Source organism: Pipra filicauda, unplaced genomic scaffold, assembly GCF_003945595.2.
Source record: "Pipra filicauda isolate LSUMZ 115617 unplaced genomic scaffold, ASM394559v2 scaffold437_size563383_pilon, whole genome shotgun sequence".
Classification (NCBI taxonomy): domain Eukaryota; kingdom Metazoa; phylum Chordata; class Aves; order Passeriformes; family Pipridae; genus Pipra; species Pipra filicauda.
In genome coordinates, this window is record NW_024104573.1 from 357,452 (window position 1) to 377,501 (window position 20,050).

At 54.6% G+C, this 20,050-nt stretch overlaps 1 protein-coding gene across 4 annotated transcripts in view; it reads left to right on the forward strand.

The window, feature by feature from the left end:
* The window catches only part of ZBTB16 (zinc finger and BTB domain containing 16), a 54,061-nt gene extending 36,462 nt beyond the window's left edge, over positions 1-17,599 (forward strand). For all 4 annotated transcript variants that reach the window (XM_027737709.2, XM_039385814.1, XM_027737707.2 and 1 more), the window contains exons 5-7: positions 11,913-12,083; positions 14,179-14,346; positions 14,618-17,599. In XM_027737709.2, coding sequence (XP_027593510.1) covers positions 11,913-12,083; positions 14,179-14,346; positions 14,618-14,847 — 569 coding nt within the window. In that variant the 3' untranslated portion in view covers positions 14,848-17,599. The remainder of the gene's footprint in view (positions 1-11,912; positions 12,084-14,178; positions 14,347-14,617) is intronic.
* Positions 17,600-20,050: the final 2,451 nt, after the last annotated feature.

The window sequence follows — 20,050 nt, forward strand, 5'->3', positions numbered from 1 at the left end:
GGCAAAAAACAAGAATAGATACAAAAAAATAGTTCCTGCTTGTAAGCACAGCACTGGCTGTGCTGTGTGCAGCCCCATCGACACGGGGCCGAGACGCCCTCTCCGAGTGTGCACTGTCCTTGGCCCCCATCCCATCACAATAGGAAAAGCAGCAACTGTTTTGGCTCATCTTCCAGCAGCACAAGCTCGGTGCCATGCCAGGGGGGAGAGCATGGAAAATTCCTTACCCTTCTCCTAAAATGTAGAGGAAAAAACAGAGTGCATTGAGAAGATGGCCTGACTACCCCCAGGCAGCACCTCTGGGAGTCGGGATGCGCACACGGACGGTGTTCGTGTTAACGGGTTTTGGGCTCGTGCCGACGTTTATAAATATCAGAGGTGACTTGTCTCGAGTTTCCTCCCGTGTGCCAAGGCAGTTAGCGTGTGGCAGCCAGTGTCAGTCCCCAGGATGGCGTGGATTTACTCCTGACCCAATTTCACATGGGCATGATCAACACCTAATATAGAGTGTGTTTGCTTCGGTGTGTAGTTGGCTCTGATTTGTGGGGTCAGCGTGCCCCCGGCTGCGCTGCCAAGGATGCACAGGACCCTTTACTCCCCCCCTACCCGTATCCCTCGTGAGCATCCCATTCCCACATCCCATACCCACATCTCTCATATCCCTCATGTCATCTGCCCAGAGACACAAGTAGCAGAAAAGAGTTAATGAAACCATGTAACTGAAAATTGAAAAGCTCTATATCTTCTCCCCCTTTTTCTTTCCCCCTTTTTTTTTTCTTTTGCTGGGATGTTGGTAACGTTTTGATTTAATAGTTGGCCAAACACAAGGGTCTATTTTATTCAGAGTTTACAGGCCTCAGGGCTGTTATTCCTCCAAATTTAATAGCATTGAAATTGCAGGGTTGGCGATAATTTGCCTATCACTTTCTGCTCTCCCATTGATGTTTATTGTCAGCGGGATGGAATCTCAATCCGATTCACTTAGATAACGTGTCTGTTAAACATTTAGATAATTGTGCCATCATTAACTTGTCACATTATTTTAGAGATTCAAAACAGTCGTGCAGTATAAGCAGAGGTACAAAGAGAGAAAAATCCAGTGGTGAGAGCAGGAACCCGGGAGCAGAGGCGGCGGGATGTCCCTGCACTGGGTCCCATAGCAAATGTTGCTTGATGGCCGCACAGGGATTTTTAAAAAATTTTTAAATTATTTTTTTTGTTGTATGCTAGAGCTCTTGGTGCTTTTCTATGGAAGAGCATCCCAGAAAGACTGTTACTGGCTTGGGTTTGCCAAGGGATGCGTGGGAACCTGGAGGAGGCAGAGGGGGGACTGCACTGGAGCTGCACTGTCAGACAGGCATGTGCTGTCCCCGTTCTTGGCAAATGTACATTGAGTCCAATTCTTTGCATATTTGTCTTATTGCCTCATGTTTATTTCGCTTTCTCTGCCTCGGAATGGTCCCTGCCCAAAACCTAGCAGTGGTGCTGCAGGTATACTGCACACTGCTTCTTCCAGTGTGGAAATGAAGGGTTATGAGCAAGTGGAACTTTACATGCGAGTTTAGTGATGAGAGCTGTAAATCACATTGAAACATGAGTTCTGTTTGCCTCACACTCAGTGTGGTGCCACGAGCTGTTGGCAGGCCAGCACTCCACTGGGGCACTTGGGATGACTCTGCCAATGGCTAGGGCTTGTCTTGGTGGTGGCACTGGTCACCAACAGCCATCTGCAGTGCCTGCTCTGATGGCAAGTGGCACAGGTTTGGGAGATGCTGCTTGTGGCTTGTGCTGCTGCATCATCTCCCATGGCTTGATCAGAGCTATGCTCAGCACAAGCAGCCAGCACAAGCAGCTGGCACACTTCCTTACCAAAACCAACCTGACGTCTTCCTGGGCTGCCTGTGATTTTCTATTAGCATTTCACAGGACTCAGGAGAGTTTTCTGAGAGCAGCTCGATGAGGCTTCTGGGGGAAGTACCTCCAGATCATGCTTTTCTCCATAGCTGGAGATAATGCACTATAGTATTAAGTACGCTTAGAGGTAATTATCCCTTCTGTGCTCGCCTTGGCTCCACAGTCCCGGGGGAAGGGAGCACCAGTGATGCTGTGCCATGATGCCCAGTCAGTGCTTTGCAGATTTTCTGTTGGGTGCAAGAGTGGATTTTGGATGCTCAGGTACTGGCCCCAGCTCACACAGGGTCTGGGGGCAGCAGGTCCTGGGGGCACAGCACAGAGCCCCTTTGTCTGACAGTAATGTCCTGTGACAGTGCTTGAAATCTGAGTCCTGGCACGCATTCCTGCAGCCGGGAATCTCCCTGCCTTCCAGACCATGGCTGCTTCTGCCACCTTGACAGCAAATGGCAGCAAGAATTCCCTGCACTCCAAGGTGGGCACGTGGGGAAGTGTGATGAGGCCGGGTGTCATGCAAGCCAGTGGGTTCACCAAAACATGCAAAGAGATGGGAACGTGGCACAGCCACGCAGCCGCAGCAGCACCAGGGCCAATGGTCTGCCTTTAATTTTCCTGTGCAAATACTATTTAAAGCGTGATGAGAAAAGCCCTCTCGCTAAGCTACAGAGAAATCTTTCTTGTCCTTTAATTCTAGATGAAGGGGATTAGTGTGAACATATTTAACCTCTGACCCGCAGACAAAAGCATTTTCAAATTTAGTTGCCAAGTGGCTCCCCATTTAGCCAAACCAGTGCAGTATCGCAGCAAGTTTTTTCCCTTCCCTCCCTTGAAAGCTTTAACATCCATTGTTGCCCTGTAGCACCACAGGGACTCAGCAACCCTCCTCTGCTGGCGTTTGGGGTGCTGGTCAGAGCCTCATAAGGGACCTCAGCATGGCACAGTCACTGCTAGAACCCTCAAAGGCTTCACAAAGCCAGCATGTAGCCAGCCCCTAAAGAAGCAAAGCCTTCTGTAGATGAGGCTGGTTTCTCCCTGGTGTCTGCACGCCCGCCTCAGCACTGACACGTGCCCGCCTGCGATGGCACAGAGGATGTTTGGCTGTCCCTCTGGAGCACAAAGAGATGCCTCCGTCCCCCTTTGCTCTGGAGCACGAGGGATCAGCTATGGCGAGCTCGAGGATGCTGGGCACTACCGTGCCGGGCTTTATAAAAGAGGGATGAAACGCGGGCTCGGAGGCAGCCGGGGTCTCCTGGTCCAGCAGAGGAATGCCGAGAGGGGCCTCCCGTCAGGAGCCGGTGTCCGTTTACAGTGCATCTCTCATAAACCCGGCGGCGGGGGCGAGGGCAGGGGGACCGGCCCTCCTGGTATGTGATTGATTATCTGGTATTTATGCCATTGAGGACTTTTCAGCGGCTCGGGGTCAGGGGGTCATCTCATGTGTCTTGCTGCAAATCCGCTTCCTTTTGTACAGTGCGGGCTGGGTGAGCAGACACACAAAAACAGCTTTTTCTTTTCCTTGGGAAAAAGGGGAGGGGGGCGGGCTGGTGTCAATGAATTTTTTTTTTCAGCCTTTCCTGAATAGTGTCCTTTTTAATTCCAAAGAACTTTTAATTAAAAGTAGCAGGAAAGTTCATCTCGACAAGGTTTAACTTACCTTAGCAGTTACTTTTGTCCCCCAGGATTCGCATCTCCCTGCTTTACAAAAACCCCCCAAGAACTGGGGGCCAGGCTGCGCTCGGTGCCGCTCCGCGTCTCCCCAGCTTTGCCGAGGGGGCCTTTTCATCTTTTCTCTTTTTTTAATGATGGGGGTGCAGGAATAATAAGCAGATGCTGCGAGTCCCGGCTTTGTGCCTTGCAGCAGCCGGTCACTCCACCGGCCAGGCTTTGCTGGGCAGCCGCCCCAATGCCAGAAGGGTCATTTTGTCAGAAGGGATGTGAACCAGGGCTCTGCAGCGGCTCCATGGGGCCAGAGGATGCCAGAGTGGTGCCACCCTGGCCAGGAGAGATGCATGAGTGAAGCGAGTGGGCAGTGGGTGGGTGCCGCTCTGTGCCAGGTGGGATGGTGGCAGTGGTGACAGCAGTGGTGATAGTGATCTCCCATGGGAAGACCCCTCAATCTCCTCACCAAAGCTCTTCGTTGGGAGGCAGAACAGTTTCTAGCACATCAGTTGAACTATGGTTCAGAAGCAATGGGGGAAATGTGCTGGGTTTTCAGCAGAGTTGAATTGTTTTTTCAGATGGTTTCGCTCCAAATTCCAACTGGGAAGAGGAAATCTGGGAAGCCAGTGTGGTAAAGACAAGTAAGGACAGAGATGGCAGCTTCCCATCTGATGCAGTGGCCAGAAATGCCTCTGTGATTTACCTCTGGTTGCCCCAGTGAAACTGGTCCTCAGGAAGGGCAGGGATGATTCTTCAACACATCTTCCTTGGGAATGGCAGAAAGGAATCTAGCATTCTTCAGGATTGAGAGCAATGGGATCAGCTTAGGGGAAAACAGCACAAAAGGAAGGTGCTGCACATAGACACCCAGATACCAGACTAGTGCATTTTGGCCAGGTGGTATGTATGCTTTGCCAGGAACAGAGGCAGTTTTCTGTTGGTACCTTTAGAGCTGAAACAGCTGAGTGCTGGGTTTTTTCAGGGTTGATCAGGATTGAGGCTACATGAATGGTTTTGATATATTTTGATAGATATTCAGTACAATGAAAAGGCTTTGGGGGAGTACAGCTTTGCAGGGAGGACGTGCCTCCAGCTTTGGCCAGAAAGCTTTAGGGATTGCAAATGGCTTCAAACAAGTGTTTGGCCTGAAAAAATGGAAATTGGGCTGGAAAGTACAGCACACCAGAGGTGTGAAGTGTCTGCAGTGTGTTCCCAGGCTGGCGTGGAACTTGGGGAAATTAGGAGCTTGGGAACCTCCCACCTTCCCCAGCCGGCAGGTGGAGATGCAGTAAATGGGATTGGCCTCTAAAATCCCTCTGCCAGATTTGCACAGTACTCAGTTTCTTCAGGAAGAGGAGAAAAGCCTGCTCAGGCTCTTCCAGTGCAGGCTGGGGTGATGCTGAGCACATCCCTTCCTTCCAAAGCCTGGGGACCGCATTCAGGGAGGGCAGGATGAGGTTGCACATGCAACGCTCCAGGGTGGCTTGTCCCCTGTGCTGTGGATAGGGCTGTGCCTGGACTGGTGCTGTTCCCCCAGGAGCATCCCTTGCAGACCAGGAGCTGCCCGTATCCCTTGGTTTGCATCTCCATGGTGGGCTTAGCATCCTGCCCTGCAGATGGGGTGCACACCACAGTCCTCCTCAGCAGTCAACCCCACACACCCCCAAAAACACATCCCCCACTGAACACCCCGTTTGGGCCTGTGGGCGGCCGCAGGACTTCACCCAGCGCGGGTCCAGCTGCCGCCGTGATTGACGCAAAGCCAGTCTATAAATAAAGTCTTTCTCTCCTCTCATAAAGACTTTGCAGTTTAGTTTGCTTTCAAGGTCAAGATCAGACCTTTCTAAATAAACACATATCAAAGGATCATTAGCGGAGCAGCACTGTTAAATTGAGATATTAACTTCTGTCAGCCGCACGTTTCCTTTTTGTTCTGTAACTCGCGACTGCAGCGGGTTTTTATTATTTTGGCCCTAGGCGGTAGCATCTGGCTTCTGTAGAGACTGTAAAAATTAAAAAGCAACACAAATCATTGCGAGAGAAAAGCAGTAAATTCAATGATAAGAATTTAAAATTAAAATGTTTCGGCGCTTTTATATTCAGCAAAACATGAAACGAATGAGTTGTGTGCCTGTTGCCATAAAGCCGCCGCCGCTAATCGTCGCCAGGCTCCTTCCCTCCCCGCGCGCGCCCTCATAATTGCTCTGCCTTAGCAATTGCAAGGAAGCAGTGAGGGAAGGTGATGATGATGTCGGTGGTGACAGTGATGGAGATGGAGGGTGGTGGGCCGAGGCACGAGGTGCCACCGATGGGACCGGGGGAGCAACGGGCTCCCCGAAAGGGAAGCAGGACGGGGATGCGCTCGTCCCACCGTGCTCAAAGGGAGACAGAAAGGTCGAGCTGGGAGGGTGTGACTAATGCGCCGGGTCACTGGGATGCGGGACCGCATTGTCCCCCAGGTCCAGATGGCCCCTGGAATAAATCACCCCCAGCAGGCGTGGGCTGCCCATGCCAGAGCTGCGGCTCAGGGTGTGTCACCCACTGCCCGGGCTGCTGCGGGCACCCGCATCTCGAGCATCCTCCACGTGCATCCTGCCCAGGCACTGCAGCGAGCAGGAGCGTGCTGGGTGGGAAGCAGCCCTATGCATCACTGTAGGAGCAAAAAATGAGGCATTAAGGTTTGAGGGGTTTTTTTAATCCCCCGTGCTTGCAAGGTCAGTGTTGTACATCTGCTCTGAAACACCAGAGTTTTCCTTGGCATTGGTAAAAGGGTGAGTGGGCATGGAGGCAGCGGGCGGTGCTGGGAGCATGCCCTGCCCTCCTGTTGCTGGAGCAGCCACATGCAGCCTGCAAGGAAAAACCAGCAGCACTGGCAGAAGAGCGGGCAGCGCTGGCTGCTTTTTAAGAATTAATTTCTCGTAGTCAGTTAAGTTGGGAAGAAAGCTGCTCTATCTCTGAGTAAATAATAATAATCAAACAAATGCCCCCTTGGGAGAAGTTGCCTTCCATAAAGATGTTAATTAGCATGGAAGCCGAGCCATGGAGTCCAGAGGCAGCCTTTGAAACCAGGATGATTTGGTGACTCTGGCACGAAACGTGCACATCTCTGTTTATCATCCAGGGTTTTCCCCTGTCTCTCCACTTAACCATGAAGTTTGTAGAGACTGTTCATCTCGGTACAGAAACAGGTGCCACCATCACCCCTCAATAGCACTGGAGCGGGAGGGTTGCAAAGGGCTGGCTCTACGTGACACCCCTGCAAACCCAGGTATCCAGGCAGGCATGTGCAGGTGTCCCTCCTCAAGGAAGGGTCCTTCACACTGCCCCACGGGTGCACTTCAGTGCAGCCACCAAAAACATCACTTTGGGTTTCATAATAATCCCAAAAACAGACAGTGAAACTCAGTTCATCTTCTTACCCTGCACATGCATCCAGTGCCCTCCTGGGGCAAAATGCAGCCTTGGTGCTGGTGCCATCACCAATGTCCCCAGGCCATGCTGGTGCCCACTCTCCTACCTGTCCTTTATCACCCATCCTCTTCCTCCTCAGCTCAATGGCAGCAGGACATGCGCAGTGCCCCCAGGTAGCCTTGTGCCAAGCTGAGCCCGGTGCCTTCAGGCCGTCCTTAAGGCCAGCTGTGCCGGGGCTCAGGTGCTGGAGCTTGTGACAGGATGTTCCAGGCAATGTGCCCCTTGCCAGCACTGGTGCCTCTCCCAGCCTTCCCGTGGGCAGGGCTGGAAGGGAGAGTTATCTGCCTCTCTCTGACTGTCATTGCCAATGGCTCCTTCCTCCCCAGTGCTGCTGTTCCTGCATGCCAGGGCCTGCAGCCACCCCTGCAGTGGCAGCCAGCAGCATTGGCCAGGAGGTGGAGGCTGGTAGGGAGCCCTTGACACACTGCCAAAAAAAACATCAAACATCCCTGAAATCTCAGGAGAACCAACAGACCTCAGGTTCCTGCTTTACATGGCCAGGTTGTTTTGGAGCCATTCACCTCCGTCTTAAGGACAGCAGTAGTATCAGCTCATCTGTTTGGCACGTGCATTATATAAGAGATGATGTTGAACATGAAGAGTGAAGGAGGAGGGAGCCTTGTGGGAGACCCTGAATTAGCAGGACACAAGTCGGGGATTTCAGGGTGGATGCAGGAGGCAACATCATCAGCATCCATCGACATGAGCACCCTCATGCCTGAGGTAATGCCTTCCTGGTGTACCCCTCTGCAGCCTTTGATTCTGAGTTCTTGATTATTGCAGCAGTGGGTGGATCTGCCTCATTTTTAGTCTGATAACATGGCTCTGAGGACAGGCAGGGAAAGATGGCAGTGTTACGAGGAGGACTGAGAGGGGTGGTTTGGTTTGCGCATCCTGGCGTCGGCGCCACGTGTCTGGGGACTGCCTGCCCCGTGCTGCCACAGCTGGGGCTCAGCAGGGGTTGCTTCACCAGCACAGTGGCACTGGTCCCCTTCAGTCCCCCCTCTCCTGCTGCTGCAGCCTCTCCAGGTCACCCCACGCCCGCCCGCACAGCGGGTCCGGGCTCAGCGGTGCTGCCGGGAGCTCTGGGGGGCTGGCGGGACAGCTCACACGCTCGCGTTCTAGCACGGGGGGAAAAACTTGAAGTCAAATGTCTGAAAGTCAGATCCCTTTTTAGTATGAATTTGCTGTATCTCATTCTGAGCACTAATTCCAATTTAATTGCAAGTGGCCTGAAGCCTCTTCAATAGGAGTAACAAATGGTTTGATTTTGTAAACTTCATCAGACTGCATTTTAAATGCGACACACTAGCCCGGCTCGAATGCCAATGAAGCACTGAAGTAGCTCTCTGTTTACTAATTATCCGTTTTTACTTCAAGCCACGCTGGCTGGCTTGTCTGATTAAATCGGATTTGTGGGATAGAGAACAGCTAGCAGAGTTTTCTCTATAGTAAACGAGATTGAAACTATGGCCCGCCTGGCTGCACACTGTAAATTATATTTCCTTTTAAAGGGGACGTGTCGCCTTTCTGCCACTGGCACACCTCCTGCATCCATAACTCCACCAGAGTCCGGTGCCGGGGGAAACCCACCCCACGCTGCCTCCCTCGCCTGTTGCCATGCTGGTTTTTAGTTTAATTCCTGCTCTGGCAGAGGCAGTGGAAGGGAGGCAGTGCTGTGCTTGATGCCACAGTGCTGCAGCATCCCTCACTGTGACTCGGACGGGCACGCTGTCACACGTCACATCTCGCTTGTCATCAGGTCTGTGGCAATGGCACTGCTTTGGGATTGGGCTGCTGGAGAACAAATGTGCATCTCCAGGCTTGAGGCCATAGGCTTTTCCCTCCAGCAAGCATCCCTCCCCTAAAAACCGGTTTGGGGACCACCTCCTATTTAAAAAGGTCCTGCAAGACACAACCAATGTGCTCGCCCAAAGAGCATCCAATACCCAACTCGCTCCAGCTTCTGTTTGCAAACCCCGCAGCAGCACCAGCAGCTGCCCCACAAACAGCTTACGGCTGCCAGCACAGAGCACAGGGTCTGGCAGGGACACAGAAACCAAGGACGATGGGCAAAGGTGGTGGCCAAAAGTGGCCAAATGCAGCGTGCAGGGCTGCACTTAAACCTCACGGTTGCTAAGACTTTAATTCCGCGAGCTTGACCTACGCCGCCCCTTCCCTCAGTATCTATCTTTGTGCCCGGGGGCTTTTTATATTTTAATTTGCTTTTGAACGTCCTGCAAAATTAATGGCGCGCTCGGGGCCATTGTGCAGTGTACAGTAGAGGGAAGGGCCGTCGGCGCCCGCCGAGAGCCGGCGTGTTTCCCAGGGAATGAATTGCTCGCCCGCCTTCACCCCTTTTAATTGTTGACAGTAAAAAGCGTTTAAATGCTGCTTAATTTGTAATCATCTTCCTGCAAAAAGGGGAGAAACCATTAAAATGTCAGAGAAATGAATAAATCCGTCTCTCACTGATTTGGGGTGGCAGCGTTTCTTTATCAGAGGTGATTTTTCTTCCAATGGCTGAGGGCTGGCTCGGGGCTGCTGCGGCTGGAGCCCAGGGATGCGCTCATGGCAGGACAAGGGACCGAGTCCAGTGGCAACCAGTGTGACCCCCTCTCATGAGCTTTCCCGTTTTTTCCTACCTCCCATCCTCTCTCCAAGGGTGGGACATAGTTGACATGTAGCTTAAAAAAAAAAATCAAGTGACTTGAAGGCCGGCAGCAGGCAGTGCCCAGCAGAGCCCTGGCGTGGTGCCTGCTGCGCCCCTTGGCTGCTGGAGAATGTCACCAGTGGAGCCTCAGGGCTGGGAACAAGCAGTGCCTGAGCTCGGTGCTCCATGTCCCACTGCAGGGCCGTCTCCCACAACCTCCGCACCTGGCCAGCATCAGCCTTTGCACCCTGCAGATGCTCTGCTCTCAGAGGTCAGCTGGCACTGGGTGCCTCCACAGACCATGCCAGTGCATGTTGACCTCCCACTCCGGGGTGTTTATCTACTTAATGATGCATTACTTGGAAAAAAAAAAAAGGCAATTAAAATCTGCCTTTTGCAGGTCCTAGGAAGCAACACCCGGGGGATGCCCAGCTCCGGGGACCAGCCCCGTCCTCCGTGTGTGCACAAGGCAGCTCGTCCCCATCGCTGCGGCTGCTGGAGTCGGCCCACTTTTTTATTCAAGCGGGGGCCAATTAGTTTCACAAATGAGGGCCCTACGGTGCCAGGGAGGATTTGTTACGGCCCCGCGCGCCGGCCCGGCGGCATTGTCCTGCCCTCCGCCCCCACGGGAGCCCATTGTCCCCGGCCCCAGCGGGGGCTGCTGGCGGCAGATTTATCGGGGCCGGCGTCCCGCCGGCCGGGGCCTCCGCTCCGCAGCTGGCCGCGGCGCTGGGGGCTCAGCCCCGGGGACCTTTGACCCGTCCTGCTGTCACCGCCGGGGCCGCCGAGGGCCGCGGGGCCACATACCTCTCGGGATTTGCTTTGCACGGCCCGTTCGGGGCTGCCTGCTTTTTTTTTTTTTGCCTTTTTTTTTTTTTTTCTCGGGAGCGTTTTGTCCGCAGCTGCGTGGGGGGCACATGAGTCCGCACCCCCCCGGGATAAATCCCTGCGAGGGAGAAAGGCAGCTCCCGCGAGGGGCCGCCTCTCTTGCCACTTTTATTCCCATTTCACTGGGGTTTTTTTCAGATTTTGAAGCGGTTTTGGGCAGCCCAGTGCAAGGCTGGGACTGAGCATCCCCCCGGGCAGCTCCTTCGTCCCCAGCAGGGCAGACCTGGCCACGGTGTGCCACCACACCTGGGTGGGTGACAGTGCAGTGTCAGAGCAGGGTGTGAACCAAGATGCTCTCTGGGATGCCCAAAGCCCCTGCGCCAGCCTGGAGGTGTGGGGCTGCCCAGGAGCATCCTCCCCTGGCACCTGCCTGCATGCCAGGCAGAACCACGATGCTGACAGTGCTGCTGCCCACTGTGTCCCTGCCCCGTGGTGCCATGGTCCTGCTGGTTCCCCCGGGGTTGGTTTTGCCAGCATGGCAAGCAGCCCCCCACCCCTGCTGTTCCTGAAGGCAGCAAGGATCCATTGGTTACCTTGAACATCTTGTGCTGCTAATGAATTGCTAATACAATTTTCTAGCTAATTTTATTTCCATAGTCCTCACATTTTAATGTCTCCAAAAAGCGAGCATTTATTTGCTTAATCTCCCCGCGTAATACAATTTGCAGTGACTCACAGGTTCTGAACAATCAGCTATGCATAAGTGAAAACAAACTGTTTAACAGCACAGAGGTCTGAGATGTTTACAGACAGGGTACGAGCACCTAGGTTGGGGTTTTGTCCCTGTTATGTCACTGCAGCCAGAATTGTACATGTGGGCAATGGGATGGAACTTGGGTCTGCACTGTGGCTTAGGGTCACGTGCAGCACAGAGGTAGGTGCATCACCCTCACATCCCACCCCCTGCTCCCAAGGGCAGCTTTGTGGGATGCTTCTTTGGAGTCCCCTTTCCCCTGGGCATTGCAAGGTCTGAGCTCAGCAGCCTTTGCAGGGGTGTGGGGATGCAGTGGTCGCCCAACAGCTGCCTTGCATTTGGGCATCCCTTGTCATCCTTAGGGCTCCCACCTGCCTCCAATGCAATAAAAGGCACTTGTCTTCCTCAGCAGTTTCCTTGGGAGGACTAGTGGCAGCAAGGTTGAGATAGCTAGTCCTGCTGCTGGAACCCCAACAATACCCAGAGCCCTGCAGCTCTTGGGGTCCCCCCTGCTGCCGCAGTATCCCTGCTGCCATGTGGGAGTGGGGACCCCCCCCACAGGAGGGTGATGGGACAGCGGGCCAGGGGTCCTGGGTGCCAGGCTGTGCCTAAGTGGCATCTCTCCCTCTCCCACAGGTACTGACATGGCTGTTTTCTGCCTGCTGTGCGGCAAGCGGTTCCAGACGCAGAGCGCGCTGCAGCAGCACATGGAGGTGCACGCCGGGGTGCGCAGCTACATCTGCAGCGAGTGCAACCGCACCTTCCCCAGCCACACCGCGCTCAAGAGGCACCTGCGCTCCCACACAGGTACGGCGGCACCACCGTGGGGGCTTGGGACTGGGGTGGCCAGGGCAGGCTCCTTCTCCATATGTAGAAGAGAAAACTAGGGGAAAGAAAGGTGAATTGTCTTAAAAGCATGGAGGTGACTGAAGTGGCCGGAGTTTAAAAACAAAACGGAAACAAGAAAGCTGCGTGTAATAAGTTGATCCGGTCGGAGGTGGCACGTGACCTTCTTAGGGGGTGTGTGATCATATCCGCCTCATCAGCTTACGGCGGTAGATGCACATAATCAGCTGGTGCTCGGCCCTAATGGGATTAGGGCGACCTGTGCTACGTGTAGCTGGTGCTGCCGTGGCCCCAACCAGGACAGGGCTTGGCTGCGTCCTCAAAGCGCCCGCGCCGTGTCCTCAGCTCCTCCGACGGCATCCCCAGGCAGCTCCCTGGTCCTGGCCACGCCGTCAGCATCACCACTCAGAGCTGGCCACAGAACACCCCTGAAAAAGCTGATCCTTGGGGAATGAGCAGGGTCATGCGGGATCACATCTGGTGCCATGGTCCTCCACAGGCACGTGGGTGAAGCATTCCTCACCCATCCTTTGCCCTCACAAGGGGGAGGCTCGTGTGACCTTCTTGGCAGCAATGCTGTTGCCGGCAGGGAGAAAAATGTGTGCCAAGCCAGGATGCCCCTTCTCCTTTCTCCTGTCAGCCAGTGGGCATGCACATGATCTCCAAAGGGGACTTAAACGTGGCTGCTGGCAGTCTTGTGGATGGTGTCATGGAGGGTTGCTCTGTCCAGACTGTGGCTGGCAGCTGCCAGACCCACATGTGGGCTTGGGGTCCCGATGTGGGAAACGGGAATCCTGTGCTGATGATAAGCATGTTAATGCTGAGCACTGGAGCTATTTATAGCCGGTAATCCGGTGACCTGGGCTGCGGGTCGGGCTGCGCGTGTCCCACCCCAACCTCTGCTGCCTTAGCAGCTCCCGGCTGTGAAAAAACGCCAGGATCATCAGCACTTTAGGAGCATTTAATCGTGCTGCGTGGTGCCATCCTGCACGGCTGCAGGATGTTCATGCTCCCCCAGGGCCGGGGCACTCCATGGGCCCTGGCTCCCCTAAAAACTGGGTGGATGGAAATGCTGGCTGCCTCTAGCTGCAAAATTGCTGTCCTTGGCTGTAGGATCAAAAGTCAAGGTGACAGTTTGGAATTGGGCATGGGGAGGGGAAAGGCAGCTGCCCACAGGCACCACTTGCCTCACCTTCAGAGGGGGGCTATGAACTGCATCCCAAGCATCCTCCTTCCCCAGTGCCCAGGCAGCAGCTGCAGAAGGGGGAAAGGGGCTGCAGGGCTGGGCTGCAGCACACAGGGAGAGAGTAAAATATCATTTTAAAGAGGAAGCAAAAGCGCAGGCATGTGAGTATATAACAAGAAGGACAATTTATGCCCAGGCACGAGTGCAGTTTGACACGGGGATAATGAAAAAACGTAGGTCATTGTGGATGACTTAAGCCTTCACAGCTGAAGAAAATGTATGAAATGCGGGGAACATTACACGCTTGGCAGCTCTGCACATCTGCAGCAGGACAAGTGAAATACAGTTCGCCATTCTTTACCATAAACTGTGCTTGTAGGATATGCGGCACAGAGAAATTGTAATTACAGTGACAAGACAAATCAGTAATATTTAAATATTCATGAACAAAGTCTCTGACGATCAATCTATCTTTATTGTCCTTGCCTTCGCGGCTGTAATAAATAAGTAGCTGGAGCCCTCACCTTTCCTTCAAATCATTCTGCCTTTGGTGCCAAACCGGAGTTCATTTATCAGCCACCCAGTCTGGAGCATGGGATATGCCCAGGGCTGGGTCTGTGCCAGTGTTGCCAAGTGAAAAACCTGGGAATTGGTGGTGGGAGGGTTGCAGTGCCCTCCAGTCTCTCTACCCTGCCACAGACCCAAGCATCCCCTCCACACAGGCATGTGGGGGCCAGCATGCTGCCACTGGGGCAACTGGAATGCTCTGTCCCTGGGATGGCAGTGGGTGCCCAGACTAAACAAGCTGGGGAGCTGTTTTTGGTATGGCACAGCGGACAAGACAGCCCTGACCCACACGTGTCCTTGCAGGCGACCACCCCTACGAGTGCGAGTTCTGCGGCAGCTGCTTCCGGGACGAGAGCACGCTCAAGGGCCACAAGCGCATCCACACCGGCGAGAAGCCCTATGAGTGCAACGGCTGTGGCAAGAAGTTCAGCCTCAAGCACCAGCTGGAGACCCACTACCGGGTCCACACAGGTACGTGCTGGGGGGTCTTTGGTGACTCTGGTGGTGCCAGACTGGTTACTCTGGCGGAGATGCCGGCAGCGTGGATCAGGGCAGCAGCCAGGGATAACGAACCTCTGGATGCACCGGCACGTAACTATTGTAAATAGGGGATCAATAGTCACATTGGTTCTGCTGTTCATTACTTGGTTATCGGCTGTGCCCGCCGCGGCAGCATCGATGCCGGGCAGTTAATTACTGCCTGGAGGCCCTCAGCCCCCACTGACACCCCCATCTCCCTCAGGCGAGAAGCCCTTCGAGTGCAAGCTGTGCCACCAGCGCTCCCGGGACTACTCGGCCATGATCAAACACCTTCGGACCCACAACGGGGCTTCCCCCTACCAGTGCACCATCTGCCTGGAGTACTGCCCCAGCCTCTCCGCCATGCAGAAGCACATGAAGGGCCACAAGCCAGAGGAGATCCCTACCGACTGGCGGATAGAGAAGACCTATCTCTACCTCTGCTACGTCTGAGGAAGGAGGCTCAGGGTCAACAGGGCCGAGTGGCAGAGGACTGGGCAAAAAAAAAACCAACACCAAACCCGCAGCGTCCATGGCCTTGTTTGTTTTCCGTTCTCGTTCGTTGCTTCTCGCTGGAAGGATCCTGTGGCTCATGCCAGGGTGGGGGATGCACCAGCCCCTTCTCCAGCCCTATCTGCACCACCACCCCAGCTGCTCATGTGCCCACTGCCCTCACACCCTTGCTGCAGGGCAAATTTCACCCCTTGCAGTCCCCAGACAGCCCCTCCATCCCCCTTGGCACTGGCTACTGGCACTGCTGGGAAGACTGTGTAGGAATGAGGCGCTTCCCTGGAAGCGTGTGTAGGGCTGGTGCTCTGGGAAGGCTTTAATTGCTGGTGTCCTCCGTCACTGCTGATCCCACCGTGGATGACCCGTGGAGGACCCGAGCTCCTGCGTGGTGAGTGGCCCCCATTTCAGCAGGTTCCTGTGCTCCCAGGCTGCAGTGTCACAGGTGGGAGAGCACCAGGGCCCTGCGAGCTGCAAGTGCTGTGACAAGAGTGTCCTGGGGGATCCTGGTCACAGGAAGGTGTTTGGGGCAGGGAGCCAGCTGTTAGCCAGGCTGCCTCACGCTGCTGCCCGGCATCTGGTCAGCTGCAAGGGGCACCAGAGGCTGCTGCTCTCCCCTGACCAAAGACCTCTCTATGCATTTCCCCCTCCTTCCCCGCCTTCCCAGGGCAAGGGCAAAGCCCCCCATGGGGAGATGCAGCTCGTTTGGTGACGCCTGGTTAATGCCAGTGCTGAAATGGGGGCTGCTGGTGTGTGGTATCACTCCAAACGGAGGGATCCTCTTTTCTTCTGCTGATTTGGGACACCTGGAAGGTGCAAAGTGTGGTGGTTTGTTTTTTTTTTTTTGCCCAGCCCTCAGCTGCAGGAACCCGCAAGTGAGTGGTGTCCGGTGGCAGGTGGCTTCGCTCGCCGCTTTTTTTGCTTTTTGTTTGGGTTTTTTTGAACTTTCTTTTGGAATATTTCTGCATTTAGCACATTTTACTTGAAATTACCTCATTTTTTGTGACCTCATGAGCTTTTATTGATTTGGGAGGGACGGGGGGCAGTGTGGCCGGGATATACCAGCCGCGTGCCCAGGGTTGGCAGAGGAGGGGTGGTGTGACGGTGGCGTCCCTGCCAGCCTCCCGTTGTGCATTATCCTTACCAAAACTGGTATTTTTTGCCTGGCCCCGCGGGGCCGGGGGTGTTGGTTCTGAAGCTACCTCTTGTGTTCGTTTTTGTTGTTTCTCCTGCGCGGCCGCGGGCTCGGGGGTTCCATCCCACGGCTCTTTTTTTTTGTTGTTATTGTTGTTTTGCTGCATTGGGGTAAAAAGGGGGAGAAAAGCGTTGTGGGGAGCGGGATGGTGTCTGGATACAGTTTGGAGGGACACTGATGGCTCCTCCGGGTTTGGGGTGCCTGTGCCACCTCTCCTGGTGCCGAGCAGGGATATGTCTATGGGAGCAGCATCCTCCCTCGCACCCCGGTCTGGCTTTGCACGTACGTGCGCGCCTGCACGTGGGACTGTTGCTGCTCCACACAGGGGGGACACTGCTGCTGTACAATCCGGGATGTGACTGTGGAGAACGGCTCGTTTAATTGTTGTGCCTAAGAAAAAAAAAAAACTAGAAAAAAATATTAAAAAAAGAAAACAGTTCTTTCACAGAGAAAGTTGCTGCAGTTTCTGGCACGTGCACGGCAGGTCCCCGCGGTGCCTGGGCACTGCTGGACGCGGGTGCCACAGTGCCACAGAGCACGTGGCTGAGCTCATGTGGCTTTTTTTTTTTTTTTTTTGCTTTAACCTCCCGTCCCATCCTGCCGTTCCTCTCCCTTAGTGCCGCAGCCCCTGCTGCGACGGCATCGGGGTCGGTGTTGGAGCGATGCTGTCGTGTCCCAGGCGCGCGTCCCCGCACTGTTCGCCGTGGCACAGCCCCTGCCACCCCTCCATATATATATATGAGTATATATATGTGTATCATAGCAGTGAGGACCAAGCGCCGCGTGGGGCCCTGCGGCCCCAGGCTCCCTCTCCCCTGGCTTGTCGTCGGTGTCGTGAGCGCCCGCCTGCCCGTCCCGTTGCTCTGTGTTGCCGCTCGTGGTTCGGGTCCGTCGCTGTCCTCGTTCCGTCTACCTCAGCACCTCTCTGAGCCCGGGCGCAGAAGGTGCCCAAGTTCCCCTTTGGTTTTCTCAGAGTATCTATCGGCTCCTATTTTTTGTACGACTTTTGCCCGTCTCCCCTTGCCGTTTGCTCCCCTGCGGTTCTGCTTGTGAGTCCTCTCTGTCCTCTAGCCACAGATGCCATTAGCTAAGTTTCCTGAAAAATAAAGAAAAACTAAAAAAAAAAAAATACAAAAAAAAAACAGTTGTGGTGTCTCCTAGTTGCAGCTCTCCGCACCTGCCTTCGTCCTGTGTAGATTCAGATGCATTTCTTTGTAAGATTTCAGTGTTTCTGACAGGAAAAAAAAGACAAAAAAAAAAAAGGAAGAATATACTGCTGCAGGTTTTTTTCTCTCCATGTGTCACTAAGTGAAGTTCGTGCCTTCTATAGCAAAGAGAATATTTTTTACATCCTACTAACAGTAGATTTTTTTGTAGTGAACATTTTTTGTATTTTTATTTATAAGTCTCATAAGGAAAATAGCAATGTTCAGTTGTATACCTTGAAATCTGCAGTTAGAAAACAAAAAAACAACCAATAAAGTTAATTCCGTTGTCTCGGTCTGCCGTGTCCCATTCCTGTGCCAGCTGGGAGGAGGAGGAGGAAGGATGCATCCCACCGGCCTGGGGCAAGCTGCAGGGAGACCCACAGTGGTGAGTTTGGGGTGCCTGTTCAGAGGGGTGGTGAGGGGGGTTCTATCCCTAAACCAACCACAGTGGGTGGGGGTCCCCACAGGACATCCCAACGGATGGGGAGCATTCCGCAGCCCTCGCCCCAGGACGCACGGCACGCTGCCTGCGTGGCTCACCAGGGAGCGGAGCAAGTTTGCCTCAATGAAAGTGAACTCGTTCATTTAAACCTGCCTGCAGAGCCGTCCGGCCCCCTGCTGCGTTAATTATCCTGTAGTTCCCGACTGATTGCTGTACACTAAGCTTAAGCCCTCCTTTATTTATTTACTGACTACATTAACAGCAGCGCCTGCTCTCCTTTTGTGCTGTGGCAAAAGGCATGGCACCGCACGCCGTGGCGGAGCCAGGTGGGTGCTGCCAGCATTGCCCAGCTGTGCCTGCGCCCGATGGGTGTCATGGTGCAGTTAGACGTTAATTACAGCACGGCTGGAGTCACTGGGCACAGAATATCGCTTAGTTTTTATCAGGGATGGATGGTGTGTGCCACGCAGCAGTGTGTGCGGTGTCAAGGTCAGGCTTGTCCCCTGCCCCAGGGCTTCCCAGTGGGTCTGGGGAGCTGCATGCCCACCCCAAGGTCCTGATGGTGGTCCCTGCCTCCCCCAGTTCTCCCCAGCACAGTTCTTCAGGAAGGCTTTGGACAAGTGGTGGGGAACTTTGATCCTGGTTTGGGCAAGCAGAGGTGGTCCTACTGTGAACAACCTGTGGGCTGCAGTGCCCTGGGAGAAGGGGAGTGAAGGCCCTTTCAGTGTTTGGCCTGGCACAAAGGCGTTATAATAATGGGGAAATCGCAGTAGGACCAGGCCTTTGTGTGCACGCTCGCGCAGCAGCTGGGAGCGATTATGCTGCAACAATGTTCTGTTCCATCAACATTATGTCCTCATTAAACCTTTATTAGGAGATTAGATTCAGATTTATTGATTTTTTTTTTTTTTTTTAAGAGGAAAATCCAGGCTCCTCTCGGAGAGATGCCTGGAACTTTTTCCTGCGTGTGGCACTTCTCGAAGTAGCGAGAGGGCAAAAGGTGAATCTGGATCTTTACTCCAGCATAGGCAGCCTCCTCTTCCGGGGGAAAGGACCACTGAGCTGCACGAAGGGGTTTGCTTGGGTTTGGAATGCTTCCTAGCACAGGGAAGGACAAGGACCAGGTGACCACCAACACACTTCATGGGATGCAGCAGCACAGGTGAGCATCTCACAGTGTGGCCCAGGATGGGCACACATCTGGATGCCCTCCTCCGCAGGAGGGCATCCAGAGAGTCCTGGTCGGTAGGAGAGGGATGGCAAGGCTGGCTTGGGGGTCCTGCTGCCCTGTCCCCTCTTTGAATACAGGGTCTGAGTGGCATCAGACGCCTGGGTCAATGGGCCCATTGGATTTGTCTGTTGGAGCGTTTGATGTTACATGAAGGCAGCTCATTCCAGAGGGTGTTAATTGCCCGCTGCGCTGATCAGGTCTGTAGCACCATCGATCTCGGCAGGATCAATGGGCTGATTTAGTGTCTCACGAACTCTTTAACTGGACACCTCATCAATAGGCAGCCACTTACAGACCATCAGCGCATTACTGCAGGCCAGCGCTGGCAGGAGCCCACTGCACCCATCCTCAGCCCCCATCACTCAGCAGGAAGTTTTCCTGCAGGTGATGGCTCTGGGGTGGCAAGCGGGAGTCTTGGTCCAGGACCAGTGGGTCTGAGGGTGGCTGTATGAGAGCCAGGTGCTGTCAACCCACTTGTTCCCCATCACCTGCAAGCCCACTATGGGCAGGGATACTCCTAGAGCAGGGGATGGCCCTCCCGGCATCTCCAGTGCTTTCCTCTTTGCCTCGTGCCTCTGCCCTTTGCAGGGGTGGATGGGCAGCAGGAGCTGGGGACCGACTGCAGCTGTGGTGGCAGTCATGACACGGTTTGGCCGCTGCCTGGCACTGGGTCTCTCCCAGTTTGCTGAAACTGCTGGGCACAAGCATGGTGGGGATCTGCGGGACAAGCGTGCTCGGGGTCCGGGGCAGGGAATAAAGGCGGCATCCGGGGTGAGGGGTAGGAAAGCCGAGGGCAGCGGGACTCCTAGGGCGTCGGGGACTCCCGGGGCAGCGGGGACGCCCCCGAGGCCGGGGGACTCCCGGTCGGGCGGTGGCAGTGCCGGGCGGCGGGGCCGCTGTCCGCGGTGCTGAAGCACCGGGGACGGCGGAGGGAGCACGGAGCGAGGTTCGGGCAAGATCAGGGCGGCTAGGGGGCTCCTCCTCGGCTCCGCCTTCCCGCTGCGCAGCTGGGGTACGTGAGGGATGCGCCCGCCTGGGGGGACAGCAGGCAAGCACCCGCCGGAGTGAGGCAA